Source organism: Melospiza georgiana, chromosome 3 (genome assembly GCF_028018845.1).
Source record: "Melospiza georgiana isolate bMelGeo1 chromosome 3, bMelGeo1.pri, whole genome shotgun sequence".
Lineage (NCBI taxonomy): Eukaryota > Metazoa > Chordata > Aves > Passeriformes > Passerellidae > Melospiza > Melospiza georgiana.
This window is the reverse complement of record NC_080432.1, coordinates 40,300,390-40,317,121: the sequence shown is the minus strand read 5'-3', so window position 1 is coordinate 40,317,121 and position 16,732 is coordinate 40,300,390. Positions and strand designations below refer to the sequence as shown.

General features: G+C 43.2%; 1 protein-coding gene across 1 annotated transcript in view; it reads right to left on the bottom strand.

Annotated features, from left to right (window-relative positions):
* The window catches only part of EPAS1 (endothelial PAS domain protein 1), a 77,214-nt gene extending 61,211 nt beyond the window's left edge, over positions 1–16,003 (bottom strand). The window contains exon 1 of the mRNA XM_058020915.1: positions 15,896–16,003. Coding sequence (XP_057876898.1) covers positions 15,896–15,921 — 26 coding nt within the window. The 5' untranslated portion in view covers positions 15,922–16,003. The remainder of the gene's footprint in view (positions 1–15,895) is intronic.
* Positions 16,004–16,732: the final 729 nt, after the last annotated feature.

Sequence of the window (16,732 nt, the reverse complement as noted above, 5' to 3'; positions counted from 1 at the left end):
CATCCGTCAAAAATGCAATATATGTTATACACACACCCAATAAGTGCTCGTACTCTCAATATTATAAAATGTTTCCTAGATGTCAGTAGTATCACCACTCTATTACTCTGCCAATTCTCCAAGTATGGCATTAGCTGGACTGTAGCCATTAAAATGTTTTTCCTAAGAATACAAGGTAACAAACCAGACTACAGCCTTGAAGTGACCACAAAAGCTGTCTCCCAACACACATTAACCAGTAAAAGTTCATTTTCCATAATAAATTAATCAGATTAAAAGACAGTAATGCAAGAAGTCACGTGACATTTTCTATGACAACCTGGATTCACAGAAAAGATGATAGTATGAGACAATTTAAACACAATCTCACAATCATCACTGTGATGACTAAGTCAATGTGAATGCTTTCCCTTAAAATGATTCTTCTGTTTCTTCAAAGCAGATGGTATTTAACTGGAAGATCATACATGACCTAGGAACTAGAACAGAAAAAAATGAGTACAGTCTACTGAGTAAGTTTACAAACATACTAAAGTGACTATTTTGTCATCTCTACTCTTCAGCTTTCCAAAGCCATGCCAGGAACAGGTCTGCCAAGGAATATGAGTAACAGTTTGAAAACTGTGTTTAAACTGTGTAGAAAGTGTCAAGTTAGACAAACATCTTTCTGAAAATGAGTTACGGACAAAGCTCTGTAAGTACACACAATGTTCTACATATAGCTACATGTGCAAACACAAATATTTAGAAAATAATCAGCATAAACGCAGTGACATGGCACAAGCTGCTGTGAAATACACTTTCAAAACACACACAATCTAGGCTAGTAAATTGTAAACATTATTAAATACACTTGCTTCAATAGTAATGCAAAACTAATGCATATTTTAACCACAGACCATTGCAGAAACAACTTGTGTGGAAGCATTAAAAACCATCAGCATTAAAATACTGTTTTCAGAAATTCCTATCATTGTCATTAACACTCTGGATACCGAGAGCATGTTCTCAAGGCAAATATAAGGACATTTAACTGAGGGACTATTAGCAATACCAACAATTTCAGAGTGTTCTGAAAATGCAATTTCATTGCACGCTGCCTCCCCCACCCTCAGTAAAGGCCTGTGCTTGTCACAGAAATCAGAGCCACAACTGCACGTATTTCAGAGGTGCGCTCAATCTGAAGCCGTGCCTCACGCTTATCTCGTCACGAGGCCGCAGCAGGCACCTTTATTGCCTCCAGCCCTGTCGGCTCTGACACCCGCCCCCGCTGCCGGTGGTTCCCCGTGGAAGGGAGCTTCCATGTGCTTCCATTGGCGTCACCGCCGGGACGCCTCCCACCGCCGACATGGCTCGGCCGCACGTTTGCAGGACTGGCCTTTTAAAAAGTCGGCCGTATAAACTGGGCAGTGACCAGAACGAGCCGCAGTTATACAAGGAGCAAGGAAATATTATGCAAGACCACAGGAAGTCAGAGGAGACAGCATTCTGGGCAGGCCTGGCAAGGAGTCTGTGTGAACTTCAGCTAACAAGCAAAGCTCGGTCATTGGCGCCAAATTCAGCAGAGAACATTCCCAGTGCTGCAAAGGATAACACTCCCCATGCTTTTGCCAGTGGGCTGCGTTCCAGGACGCCATGTACCTGATGAAATGCAGATAAAAACCGGGTCTTACTTTTGGCCAACGTTTCACTTATTTTTAAAATTCGAGGCATATTTTGGTCTAACCCTTCTTAGAAGTGGCAAATGGTTTATTTTCATGGCTTTGCTAATAGATCACTTGCTCTTACGCTCCCTGTAATTTCAACTACAATAAGTGACCTACAAAGAAAATGTTTAGCAGAAACCTCATTTTTTCCACACATCTTGCCCATCTCTACCTCAAGGCTCTCTGCTAATAGGATATATGAGGATTATGGATTCCTTTTCCTTTTGGCATTTTGGAATGACCTAGGAAAACACATTGGTGCAAAAGGATGACACCCACCTTGTACATAACTATACTATTTTAGTCTGTTTTATTCAACGTCAAAAGTAATTGTTTTGGGAGTGGGGTTTGGTGGTTTAATTCATTTCTGAAAGCCACCTCACGCAGGTCCTAATTGGAGAAGACATCCATTAAAATGTAGCAAAATTGATTTCTGAAATGACTGAAAAAACTTGCCTTAATTTGGTAAACATTCATCATCTAGCAATACATAAGTTCAGAGAGGTTTTATGCTTTGTTCCAGGATTCACCTTAAAATGTCAGTGATAAAATGCTGGGGGGTGGAAATCCAGTTTTAGGTTCACACACACATAGTGCCAAATAAGAAGCACAGCATGCAGAGTCTTACACAACACAAAACAATTACCAATTGTGATGAGAGTAGACAAAGCGTTCTCAAGAGAATCTATTTTATGTTTGTAATCACCCTCAAAAACACACAATAGCACTCTCCTTCCAGCAAACACATAATACAAACAAAAACCAAACAGTAGTACTGCCTTGACTGGGGGAAGTGATTCTGAGAAGTACAAGAGATCTTCAGTAGATACCGATTGCCAAAGCCAATGAACCAATTTTAAAAGTTTTCATCATTACCTTTGCTTATGGGAACAACAAAAATACGCAACTCTTAACAGGAGATTCCCGCCTTCAATGCGGTTGGCACATGAAAAGGTTCCCATAGCCTGCTGCTCTTGCAAAAATAATTAAACAAGCACTGCAACAACACAGGAAAGTGAAAATGTTAGTGGTGACAATGCCTTCATTGTTACTGCCAGTATAACAATGCCCAAAATTAATCACAACCCCAACAATCAACACCAGCGCACACACAGTTGGGCCTCTCCAACCAAAACAGATCTTTCTACAGCCAGATCCAGACTTAAAGCTGTTGAGAAGTGCAGTTGTTTCTCCAGCTGAAGTCAGAGATTCCCATCCAGCAGAAACAAGTCTAGCTGCACTTCTCAAGGCCTGAGTGAAGCATACATCGGTGGTTTTAATGTGGCCAGTCTACATAGCCCACACTACTGAGTGTAAGTATTAATCACAGTAGCACAGCAGTTTCTTCATCCAAAACCAGTAAGGTCTAAGCACACTGAAACACCTGAAAACACCCAGAGTAAGGAGCAGCCTTTTATCTGTATCTATTTCTGCCAAACAGCAAGGCAAATAGCTCACAGAAAGTTTTTAAAACACCACAAGGGTTAACCAGTGAACTTCACTGCAAAAGCAACAAGCTGTTGTGCCAACAAGGGCTCTAGCAAAAACACACTCCTCCAGATTCTGCAGGTCCTGGTGGGTCCTGGAACCTGTGGCACAGCAAGCTGCAAGCATGTAGCTGGCTGGCACTTGGACTTCTTCAGCCATAGCAAGTCTTTCATCTCTACAGGGAAATAGACTTGTGGCTGCAACTTTTCCCTGTAGCCATTACAACACCTGCTCCCAGTTATTTAGTATCCTTGAGATCTCTACAGCTCTACCAAGAAATAGAGGCAGACACACTATAACCGTGTAAACCTTGATCCCTTAAGGAAACAAGCTAGAAGGGGATAATTGATCTAATCACTGTCTCATCATCTATTAAAGTTTCTTTTGATATCCAAGTACTTCACTGAGCCATAATCCTTCTCCAGCCTTCCTATATGCAATCTATATTCAGCAACAGCAAACTATAATATACCTCCAACCACAAGCACAAGAAGGTATTTACTTCCTCTGAGGTGGAAAGGGAGCTTGTCTTGACTCTCAGGAGCAAGTATGTCTCTAGGTTGAAGCCTTCTCTTTATTTTCCTTCAGTATATTGATTTCAAATTCCACAGCTTCACTAAAACATCTCCTGGTACATGGGCAAACACAGCACAATGAAATACATTTGCCCACCAAATATTCCTTCTTGCAAGTGTAAATCAGAACTGATTTCCTGTACAAGTAACAGTATAAGAACAGATGCTTGTTTTACTTTCCTCATACCTTGCAAAGGTATTTCATTTGCTTAATCCACCTAAGGCCAGAAGTGAAATGATCATGAAACGTCTTTCAAGTGGGATGAAGGTTTATATCACACACAGCTGAAATTTTATTTTCCTCAAAGGCATTTTCACAAAAAAGTACCCAGAGGTCTGAGGCAGGAACTGAACTCCATTTTGATAAAGGTTATAGATATTATGGATATGGAGGGTTTTTTTGGTACAAAAATCAGAGCACTCCAACTGTTAATTAAGGTACAAAGAGAAACTTAGGAAACCAAACCAACAGGAGCACACAGCTCAACAAATGACTCAGTAGGCTCTTTCCCTGGCTGTAACCTACTCAAAATGCAATATAACATGAAATCATTTTACAGTTGCACTGTATTCATCACATGACTCCCTCTGAAGGAATGCTCTGCAATGACTTCACGTTGGCAGTGTTTCTTCTTAAAAGGTTTTAATAGGTCAGGTGGCAGGCGCTCTTCCTCTTTCAGCTCTGCCTTTAGGTGGACTTCTGCTTCACATTAGCCATCACTGCACCCAAAATCCCTACTGTGACCTGCAATGCCAACTTTGCTCCCTGCTCATTTTATTCCCCACGTTAGAAGAGCTCTGAAAAGTTCCTATTTGAATAAGCACCATTTGCTGTAATCTGCTTCTTTTAAAATACTTCTTTTTAAAAGTGTCAGAAAGCAATAGAGCTGGTCACTCTGGTTGGTTCATTGCTTCATATTTGCTGTTTGAGAAGCTGGAATTTTTAGTTTACAGTGTGTAAACTAAACACCATGTTTACAGTGACATTTAGGTTTGAGGGGCAGGGAGATGTTGTCCTAAGATCTGGTAGGCAAAGGGAAAGAAGTGTTACACAGATAACACAGCCTCTTGCACTATCTTCTTCAGGGCCTGCACACAATGTGCAAAGCTGCCAAGTCTGTCTGAAACATTAGGCTTTTCTCACTGTCTCCTCTTTACACCAAACCCTGCAGGGGCTCCGTCTTCTGGCCCACCCTGGCACCCGTATGCAAGAGAAGCCTTAACTGAATGAAGATCCACAGGCTTCAGTCTCTGTGAGTGAGATTGTGTATGCTGACCTCTAAACCCATGTCCCAGTAACCCTATGTGTCAGCACTCTTCTACTTTCTTACAGCTCTCAGTTCAAAGAAACTGAGAGCAAATGATTGCTGGAACCCTGCTGAACTGCCCATCTGCAGAAAAGACCAGTTTTGTTGTGACGGCCAAACCCTCCTTTTCACTCTTATTGCCCCGTGGGTTGCTCACCTGCCTGCTCCGTGATGAAATCTGAAAGAATAAGGGGTTTATCATCCCTGGGATGCTTTCAGGGTGTTGCAATCCCCTGCTGCCGCCACCAACACCCCCACCTTCTCAATTGCTTGGGGCGTCTAAATTGCACACGGATCTTGTATGACAGGAGGACAAATTCAAAGGTGAAGCAAGCGAAGGCGGAGGTCACCCGTCAGCACGTGGGTGTAACCTACATATTGAGGGATAATATGGAGTGCTGCAGTAAAGAGAGCAATTAACCAGGTAATATAGGAGTGAGAGATAACCAAGCTCCTTCCACTTGACAACCTCCTATTAAAGCATTTTCAAGTTAGGTTTATTCTACAAGTTTCTTGCCAGCATATCTACGGCATTGTGTTAGGCATAGAAATAGAAAGGCTCCATTTTAAGAAGTTTACAATTTAAATAAATAAGACACACAAAGGGTGGAAGGAAGGATGTACTACCATCCCAGTTTTCCAGACTGGGGAGCTAGGATAACTACAGTGAGCAGCCACACCACACTGTCCAGGCTACATTATCAATGCAATGCCCTGAGTACCCAGCAGAACAAAGACATGGGCCAAGCAAGGGGCTTTTAGAGAGGGTGTGGAGGGGAAAGGAGACAGAAGAAGCAACTGCAGAGGCCAAACCCACTTCCTAAAGCTGTTGTTCAGCAGCCAGGTCAACAACCAGACTCGACTTTCACAGCCAGCTCTACTGAGAGTGGTGAACAAGCTCAAGAAACAGAATCTAAAACATGATTTTATTCAGCTTCACTGCACTTTGGCCCAGGTCCCCATGCCAGAGAGGCTTTGTTCGGGCCAGTCATGCAGCTGACAAACAAAAGTAGGGTTGGGGGGTTGGTTTTTCCTAAATGGGAAATAATGGCTGTTTCGAAACACCAGCATAAAGTTTCCCTGAAGATATCTGCGCTTGCTTCTATTTCATTTTCAAGCCAGCACATGCCTAAGAGAACGGGATAGTTCCCTTTTGTGAATCACTAGGAACATAATACTGCTTTGCTGTTACGTAAAAAAGCCAGTAGAAGCATTGAGGCAACTTGAGCACAGAAAGGATGTTCCTATAAAAATGTCCCTCTGATTAGTAATGGCAATAAACACATCCTTCAAATCATTCACAGGGGAGAAAACCCAAGAACCAGATTTATTAACACAAACTGATAATCTTACAGCTGCAGCACAAAAACAGCCCACCCGCAGCTGAAGCTATGTTCCCTCAGTGAAATGCAGCATCTTCCACCAAACCACGCACGTAAAAGTGCTGCATTAAGCAATGAAGAGGGGTCAACACCCCCAAATGTCTACCTTCCCTAAAAAAGCATAAATAACACTGTTTTGTTAAGACCAAGCATAATTATCTGTCTTGAGGCATTGGTTTCCTGCCCTGCAAGCAAAACTCAGCCATCCCATGTGCAAGAACTGCCCAACTCCAACTCTCTGCACTCTTCAATGTGCAAGACAACCTTACAGGACAACAGGAACTGTCTCCCAGATCAATATGGGGATAACTGGAAGCAGCAAACCAAGAGCCACATTTGTTATGGTTTTCCTTTGTGACAGAGGAGGAACAGGAACAGCCAGCAGTAGGCAAAGCCTTGCTGTTCTTCCAAGACCATATGCTGAAGGCAATATGCAGAGGCTATTCCAAAATGCTTACCCCTTCCCAAAGGCTCTTCACCTTCACAAATGCAGCTTTCCCATAAGAATCATCTGGCAAAAACTATAGGAAAATACCAAAAGCACTTTCACCAACTTGCAATCTTCTCTCACAGGTTATGAAACACAGGGGAGGCAACTGAGACCGTAAAAAAAAATAACCTGGAGTGTAGTATAGTTCTAACTGGTCACTGCATTTATATTCCAGAGAAAAACTGCCTAAGGAGTCATGGCACCATACAGCCATTTAATGCTGAATTTCTTCTCACACATCCACATGTGACGCTGACATTCCACAGATCACTCAAAAGGCATTTTTGTTCTAAGCAAACATCCTATCAGCTTTAAGTCAATACTCACCATAAATACCTGGGAGCCTGAAGACACTGTCATTGCCATCAGCTAACAAGTTTATTTCATCATAATGCCACACAAAAATCTAACCAGGAGCAACAATGCTTATCATCTCAGAAGATACTCTGCTATTTGCAATGACTTTTGGATACAAATTGCACAGACGGCTAAAAGCTGGGCACATTCCTAGCAACATTCCCCATTTACAAGTGTAGAAATACAGAGAGGATGGTTTCTTAACGTCTGAGAGATCTTTGAAGTATTTTGACAATAAGTACCCAATAATACCTAGAATTTACTGGCAGAGAGGGTGACACAATTGCGAATGAACAGACAGGGCCTGAAGACCAACAGCAGCCAGAGAATGTCCCAGACACAATGGCTGAATAGGATTGCTTTGTAGTTTATCATACAAATGCAAGTGCAAATGACTAAAGCCGTGATACCACCAGCTTAAGCAGTTTAAGCACCTTTTTATGGCAGTAAATACCTTAGATATGCTAAGGGTGAAACAAAATACAAGGAATGTTCTCTAAAGTACACTTCCACCACCTTTATAAAAGCTGCCTAATAACCATCCCACTTCATACTTGCTTCAGCTTATTACCTAAGCAAATATTTATCTTACTAGAGCATGAATAGAACTAAGGTGAAAATATTATACAGTCATTTCTGAACACCATAAGACAACTTGCACCAAAATTATGAGCCCTTAATGGATATTTTCCCATGCAGTTTAAAAAATAGTTCATAAGGCCTCTCACACCACAAATGACCATCAGTTTTGCCTTTTAAGAAGAGAAGAATAGGGCACATTTTTAAGATTTCATGCAACTTATTCAGGCCACTGAACTGGGTTCTTGAACTGAAACCATTCAGCAAACCACCTTCTGTGTACTAAAATAATATATATATAAGGGATTCAGAATCTGACTATGTAAAGAAAACACGCGTACTAGGCCAAAGGTTGATATCACCTGGGATGACTATATTTCAAGATATAATAATATCTGCTGCTTAAAGCAATAGCTTTCCTGGGAAAGGCAAACATGTCTATCTCTCAGCATATGCAGGCAGGTTTTCGAGAACATGGCTCTGAGAACCATGTCCCTTGAGAACAAGTTAGAAATTCTGTAAACATGCTGTTTTCATCTCTCCCGTATTTTGACTTTCTTGTCTGTTGTGTCAGGAGCCAGTGAGGGGTTATGGCGAGCCTTCACTGCTATGTTTTCAATTATCCTACAGTCTTTAAAAAGCTGTTCACACAACCAAAGCTAGAGAGGACCTTTGTCATTGCCAAGTCACACTTCCTGCCTAACCCAAGCCAAAGAGGACTAAGTATTTTCATCAGACCTGGTAACTTGTCTAAGCAATTGCAGTTTTTGAAAGACTGGGACTGTTTTGAATTCAAGGCTTTAAGTGATGAGGGCCTTGTAAATACTGTAAAAGGAATACCTAGTATTTTGGTTTAGCAGATAAATGTGAAGATTTCTCCTGAAAGAAGGACAGGAATCTGATTGAGGTCAAGCCACCAAACCAGACACATGTATGTGTACACGACTTCAGTACAGTAAAGATCTGGAAAAAAAACCCCATTAAGTCTAACACCAGAAAAGAAGGACAAAGAAAAAAGAAAAATATTTAAATTAACAAGTGATTAATAATTTTTTAAGTCTCATTCAAATGAATTTAGAACACCTGATTTTCAATTAACAACATAGTGCAACACAGGAAACCTTATAAAAATGAACCCAGATCTAAAATGTTTCAGAAGTCTACACATGTCTTGACAATTTCTCAACCCAAATCACTTCATTTTAGTCTAGCTCAAGCTAGAACACTAGCTCTTGCTTTCCTTGTGCTCTGGAAAATTATTTTCCAAGAAAATATTTGTTTTTACAGAAAATATTCACCAACTGCATCTGCAGCTTTTCCAGCACTTGGTACCATTGTTTGAAATTTGCACTTTTTTTCTTACCTTCATTTGCCCAACTCCAACCACATATAGTTTGATATATTAGATAATGAGCAACAAATATTTACAATAGATTAAGTTCACGTTTCAGTAGCTCCAAATAATTTTTAAATGATCCCAGTAATCTTACTACACATATACCTTCAGACAGACTGCCTGCTATCAAGTGCCATAAGTTACACCCACATGATTCATCCGTTAGGAGAGCTGCTCTGTTTAAAAAAAAAAACAAAACCAAACCACACCACCCTCCCCAAAAAAAACTCGCCATGCACAACGCTCCCCATATCACTTCTAATTTTAGCTTTTCCTTAGATAACACAATTTCCTGAAACAAAACGAGACTGCTCACACTCTTCTAGCTCCAAAATGTTATTGCAAAAGTATTGTCATTTGTAGAATTAGATCAATGCACACAATATTTCATATTCAAATATAAAGGGATGTTTCTGTGCTTCAGCCTTCTGTTCTGCCAGTGCTATGGAGAAGGAGGTGAAAACAATCAGGAGTTACTTTTTTTTCCGCCCTCTTCTTTTTCTTTTTGTTTTGTTTGTTTGGGGGAGAGGATTTAAAGAACGAGGCAGGCAACAGAGAGCAGTGTTGGACCTGCACTCATCACTGTTCACTCATATATATGACAAAAACAAGCAAACAAATCCCAGCCAAATCCCATCAAAGTGCGGTTGTTCTCTCCATCAAAGTCCTACTTTACAGTCTGTCCAAATTCTGGCCTAGAGGTTTCATTCACGCAGGGCAGAGCTGGGATTTAGGGACATGCTCAAGAAGCAGGGACTGGAGGAATAGCCAGGCACAGGCAAATGCAGTTTGAGAGACGTTTCTTGTTGGAAACACAATATGCTGCTGAAATCTCTTTGAACAAACAGTCACTTTGGTTCTACAGATTCCCCACAAATACTTGAGATTAAAACACTATTTAATAATGCTATTTAATGTTTGTTTGAAAGCAAATCAGTGCATAAATACATACACAGCAGAACGAAGCAGCATTTGTAACTTGGGGGGTGGTTCAACATATTTATATCAGGAATAAAAACCACTGAGGAGCTGTGTTATTCTGGTTTTGTCCTACTTGAGAGCACAAATAAAATAAAAAAGTGTTTCTTCCTCCTGCCCAAATGCACACAATTTGTTTATAAAGCTGAAATAAGCCAGTATTAATCATCCAGCCATAGGCTAACACAAAGTATGTGTAAAGTTTCTGAATTTTTCAAACTTCTTGGAGGCAACACCCAAACATTCCCCTAAATCAAAGAAAACTGCTGATTCCACATATTAGCACACAGAGAAAGGTCAAGACCAGGGCACCTCTTTGACTGAAGATCAGACATAAAAATTCAACTAGAGCAACTTTGCTCCTTGTCTGGCAAAACATTTGATGAGTTTCTATAAAATAAATACTGAATATTTGCTGGGTCACATACAGCAATGGACAGAGAAGCATAATAGAGATGCTATCCCAATCCAAATGCTTTGTAATAACAGTCAAGTAAATTAAATTACAAGTCTAACTGTTTTCAGGCCCAAATATGCCCATTTAATCAAAATTTATTATGGCAGATTTTATTTCAGCAAAATTTTCTAGACCTAAATAAAGTCACAGAGGAAAAACAAAATCATAATTAGATTTGATCTCAAGAACATAATTAAGTGAGTTACTTTGGAACAGTACTTATTTATCAGCCAATTGGCCTACTGTACTTCATTAAGCTACTTTCCAAATGCATAATAAAATAGTTTCCCATTTTACACACTTCAGAAAGCGTCTCATAAAAAGCAGCTCTGTAAATGTAAGAAGTTTTTTTTTTTTTACATATAAGCAGTCAAGGTTTTATCCTCACCAAATAACTACTTTATTATACTGTCTTTTAAGCAAATTGAGCAAAAGAAAGATAAATGAGAAAAAATCTGCCAGATGCATTAATATTCATTCTTGCACTTTCTCTTCATTTAAGAGAAGGGCTCTGTCAACCTTGTGCCAGCTACTAGGAGCAGAACTATTTATAACTATTAAGATACACATGTCACTATGAATATTGGAGTAATTAACAAAATAGCATTTCACAAATAGCTTTAGCAGAATAAAACCATTCCAAGTATTTAAATTATTTTTAAATACAATCTGCCTTTGTATTGCTCATTTCCTCACTCTAATGTTTATCCTAAGAATAGCAAAAAGTTTAATGCTTGAAGAGTACTGCTCTCACCACACCTAACAGCTTGGAACTTGAAAACAAAAATACTTAATGTTTATGAATCCATCATAGTTAAAAATATTACAGAAAGATATAGAGAGATCCATTTTGATACTCATGATGGATCTCCTGAATTCACAGCATAAATGCAAAACTGGTTATTAGCAAAGTATCTCTAATATGCAAGATATTCTTAATGACCCACACAAGATAAATGTGACAGAGATGCAGAGATAAGGGCATGACACAAAGATTGTGTTTATGAAGGGCTGACAGATTTTTAGATTGCTCTAGGGCCAAGCACTAAGCACAAGCAGAGCAAGCCCTTGGAGCAACCCTGAGAAACACAAATTCCCAGATGCTCAGATCACTTTGGGAGGATGGTGCACACTGGGAGGCACTCACACTGCACACCATTCCCACAGCAAAAGCCTTTCAGTCCTCACCAAGCTGAAATACTTTGGCTCTGTGGAGGTGAAACCACAGAGGTGGGCAGCAGAAGTCAGGAGTTCCCAAGCCAGAGCTCAGCCCAGCCTCTGCTCCATGTCACTGCAGGCAAAGGCAGAGCCAGGGCAGGCGTGAGCCTGTCCCTCCTCACTCCTGTACCCTTGGGCCACCCTCTGGTAGAAAAGCCAGACATCTCTAGAAATCAGAAGGGGCAGAGAGTACAGAAACAGAAAGGGCAATACTAAAGTAGGAGGGCTATGAGTGGCCAGGATCATTCAAGATGACCTGCAAGCTATGAAGTGTCTGAATTTGTGGTGCTGAAACTGGAAATACGAATTGCTTAATGTTAACACACCATAAATATGTGCTAAACAGCCAATTTCAACAGATTGTTCACCAGGAATTCAGGGGATCACATTTCTTTTTGATAACTCCAAATAAGAAAAACTGCAAGAGCAGATGTGAACACAGAAGCAAACAGAAGTAACTAAAATATGTGGGCTATGCATGGGGAGATGTTGAGCAATAATAAAACTTAAAAAAAAAATTTTTTATGGAGCTGAGTAATCTATGAAATAGTCCGCAAAGGAAAGTTTCTAACCTCCATCAGCGAAAGTACATAAAGTGAGGTTTAAAAGAGTATAAAGGACAAACTTGGGTTGGCAAGAGAATGGACAAGATGATCTGTCACCAGCATCACAGAATAACAGGCAACAGGGAGTATACCTGGCAACAGTGACACACAGAAAATGTACTGGGGAGAACAAAACTGAGACTGTGTGTTTCTTGAAATCTGCAGTTTAACACCTTGGCACATCCAAATGCTCACATTTCCTGACATCCAAATTGTATCCATTACAAGCGAGCAACTACCTGAGCTCTGGAGAGCTGTGCCATCAGGACAGTTTCCTCATCCTGAGGAGGAACAGCCAAGAGTGACCTCAGCTTGGCAAAACCACTCTCCTGAAGGAAAAAGGTCAGCAAAATTTGAGGCACAAAGTACCTCATTAGAGGGGCTCAACATCAAATAAAGCCCAAAGTAAAAGGGTAAATGAAAGCAGCCTGTTACCTAGATAATAACTGGGGGCAACCCCATTTCTTTAGTATCTGGGCCAGAAGAAGTTAAACGGATTTATGTAGCATTACATGGTTATGGTCACAAAACCTATTGTGTAATTACATGGGGACCACTAGCACAGAAACACCCTGAGCTGCAAAACTGGTTTATTTTTCATAGAACTGGAAAACAAACACAGAATTCCCCAAGTAACAACACAACTGAAAAGGTGAAGCAAAATGACGCATCCTTCTCAGTGGTACTTGACTTGTCCTGAGCCTGGCTTCAAACTTTTCTCAAACAGACACTGTTGTCCATCCAGAACTGTTCATTTAACACAACATCCACTCCTAACAAAGTAACTGTCTTGCAAATCATTAAAAACCACATCAAGATATTGTACCAGACTGCTCTAATTGCATTGGGAATTACCTACTACTTGTTGTTGTACTGCACAGCTGTACAGATCAGATACTTTCCCCTTAGCTTTCATAATATGCTGAAATGTGTTATGCCCTTTTATTCCTCCTTCTCCCAGTTTCTAATTACCGGCATTCTAGGAGAGTATCTAATATTGTGTAGATTTTTTTTTAATAAGTTAAAAGAATCATATTAATTTCAGCTCTGAATCTTGGACTAACTTTAAATCAGCCTACTGAAAGTGCCATAACATTTGTTCCAAATAAAGCAACTGCTCTTTTCTGCTGGCAAACAGAGCTTCAAATGAGGACCTGAGGATGTTCTTCAACTTAAAGGGACCATTAAGAGAATCAAAGATTATCTTCCTTAGAACATTTGTTTAACAGTAAGAGATCTGCTCCTCAACATAGTTTCAGAGCTGCCTGGAAATCTGGTAACATTGCCCCACCTTTTCTCTGTGAAAGTGATTTATAAATGCTATCAGCAAGTAAGGTTAGACATCCTAGTTGCATATCTGGATAGAGATCAAGCAAACAATACACTAACTGTCCAACTCAAGGCAATAAACTTACTCTATAACAGTACTGGAAAATTAAGAGAGCAAAACGATCTTGTTTCAACAGGGTACATCCCCAGTAGGGATATCCACAGCACACTGACAGAGAGGCACAAGCCAGCTATCTGAAATCCCTCATATGACACTCTCCCAGCTCTTCCACAAACATTAATTTACGCAACAAACCCGCGAACCAGATAACAACTAGCCTACTTCTGAGAGAAACAGAAAAATTGTCACTGAATGTCACAATATTTAAAAGCAGTGAGGGAGTCAGGATCAGGGTTCAGACTTCAGTCCTGTGAAGCCTGTGTAGTATCTGAAGAGTGTTTCCCCAAACCACTTCAGTGTGCTGTCCTGCAAGATTAGACAGCGCTCAATCCCTCACTCTGCTTGAAAGCAAGAGGGTAAAACTGAAGAGATTGAGTGCCCCGTTAAAAAGAGGTGATACAATGAAAGCAGTGTATTTCCAATATATACACTATTTCATCCTCATGCCTCATAAACTAACACATTAACTACATTGTACTGTACTATAATTTTTTACTTTTTCAACATAAGACACAAAACGTACATGTATTTTTTTACTCTGCACTCTACCTAGAACAAAATACACTTGAAGTAACTGTTTAACCTTAATATGTTAGTTTTTGATAAACTGAGGAAAACAGAACTACAGGGAAAAGGTATGATTTACACTGCTATACCTCCCCTACTACATCGTCATAGCGTGACTCAATAAAAAAGGAGCTATTACACAAACAAAACCCCAAGGTTTAGAGTTTACTGCATGGTAACTGGATAGTACACACGACAAATAACAACATAAAATTCTTAGTCTATAAACCACATCGCTTATAAAGAGAATCTACGGCCAGAACAGAAACCTGTCCTGATAATTGACGGATCCTGCCTGCTGCAGAAATCAGACTGAATACATATCCTACAATTCTTCATAGACCTTTATTCACTTCGTTTGAGTTTTCCCCATGTCCGTACCCTCTCTCATCCATAGGAATTGTTTATAGCTTTGGAACAACAAGTAGATAATTCTTCTCTTTATCTCCACCTGTAATTTCTGTTTAAAACCGCTGAGTTTTATTTTGACATTTGTTCTCAAGAACCAACAAGAAAACACTCTTTGATGAGCTACAAAACTACCAGTGCGTTACTCTGATTCCCTCTGGAAGGGCCGCTCTGGCAGTGTGGGAATGTCTGGCTTTACATCCCCCGCAAAATGCAGCAGCAGCAGCAAACGAGGCGCTGGGCACTGCTGGGGCTCTCGGCCCTCCGGGAAAGCCCGCTGACAGCTGAGGAGCCCCGGGAACCGCGGGAGATGCACCGCGGCCAGCGCCTCGGACCGGAGCGAGGAGGTGTCGAAATATTTACACAGCCTGGCAATTTCATCCACGCGACTTTAGTTATAAAACACGTTTTGCTAAGAGTGCTGCTACCTTCAAAACCCCTGTCCTCAGCTGAAAAATAGTTTCCTACTCCTCCTGCCCTCGCTGACACCAAGCCCTGCCCCGGCAGTGGCCGCACACCGGCGGGCTGGCCCTGCCTGCCAGATGCACCTGCCCGCAGCCGGGGCCGCCTTTACCGGGCCGGGTGCGCTGCGGCCGCGGTGCCGCCGGCGGGGGCAGCTCCGGGCAGGCGCTGCCCGGCTCGGCGCGGCCCGGACGGAGCGCGGGTTACTCCGGAGGGGCCGGCGCTGCTCCCCGGCCCCTGTCCCCGCCCGGGCCGGCCGAACTAACTCACTCACACTCATTCACGGCGCAGCCGGTTCCCGCAAAGGCTCCGGGTCGAGCCCTCGCACGGGAGCGGTGGCGGGGGGAGCCGAGGCCGCGCCGTCCCGCCGGCAGCGCCCCCGGGGCGGCGATCCCGCGGCCCAAGGGGGCAGCCGCAGAAGGAGGACGCGGCGGTCCGAGCAGCGCGGCGCCTCGCCCGCGGCCCCTCACCTCTTCTTCTCCTTGTCAGCTGTCATCGCGGCGGCGGCTGCTGCCGGCTCCTGCGCCGCCTCCCGGGCCGGGGCGCGCTCAGCACCTGCCCGCGGGACGCGGGGCTCCGCGGGCGCCGGCGGGCGGGGAGCGGGGTCCGGTTCGGCCGGGTCGCCCCCGAGGCGGGCGTACAGTCTCAGGACACTGCCGAGGATTGTACGGCCCGCCCGGGGGAGGCGGTGGTAGCGGTGGTAGCGGCGGCTGCTGCGGCGGGACAGGAGCGACGCGGCGGCGGGGCTGTGCTGCTCGGCGCCGCCCGCAGAAAGTTCTCACTTTAAACCTCGGGCAGCCGCCGGCCGCGGGGGCAGGGCCGGCCCCCTCCGCCCGGGACCCGGCCCGCACGGCCCGGCCCCGCCGCCGCCGCCGCGCCCGCCAATGGGGGCCCGCGGGGCGCCCCGGGCTCCCCGCCCCCGGCACCGGCCCGGCCGGGGGTCAGCGGGGCCGCTCCGCCCCGCCGGCGCCGCTCCGCGCTCCCGCACACGGCACCGGCCCCTCCGCTGCTGTCCTGTTTTCCAGTTATTTAACTTTTTGGTTATTGAACTTTCTTATTTTTTTAACTTTTTTTTTTTTTTTTTTCCCCTCAGAAGTGGTTTCTCCCCTCGGTGCGGTCCGAGGCCCGCCGCAGCACCTGCCCGGCGGGCGCGGAGCGGCTGCGGGGCTGCCCCGGCACCGAGCGCCGCTCCCGCCAGCGGGAACTGCCCCGCAGCCGCCCCCTGAGCGCCCCCCGTTCAGCCCAGGCAGGGGTGCTGAAAAAATAAATGTAAAATGACGAAAATAAAAGCCGCAAGGACGGTGCGG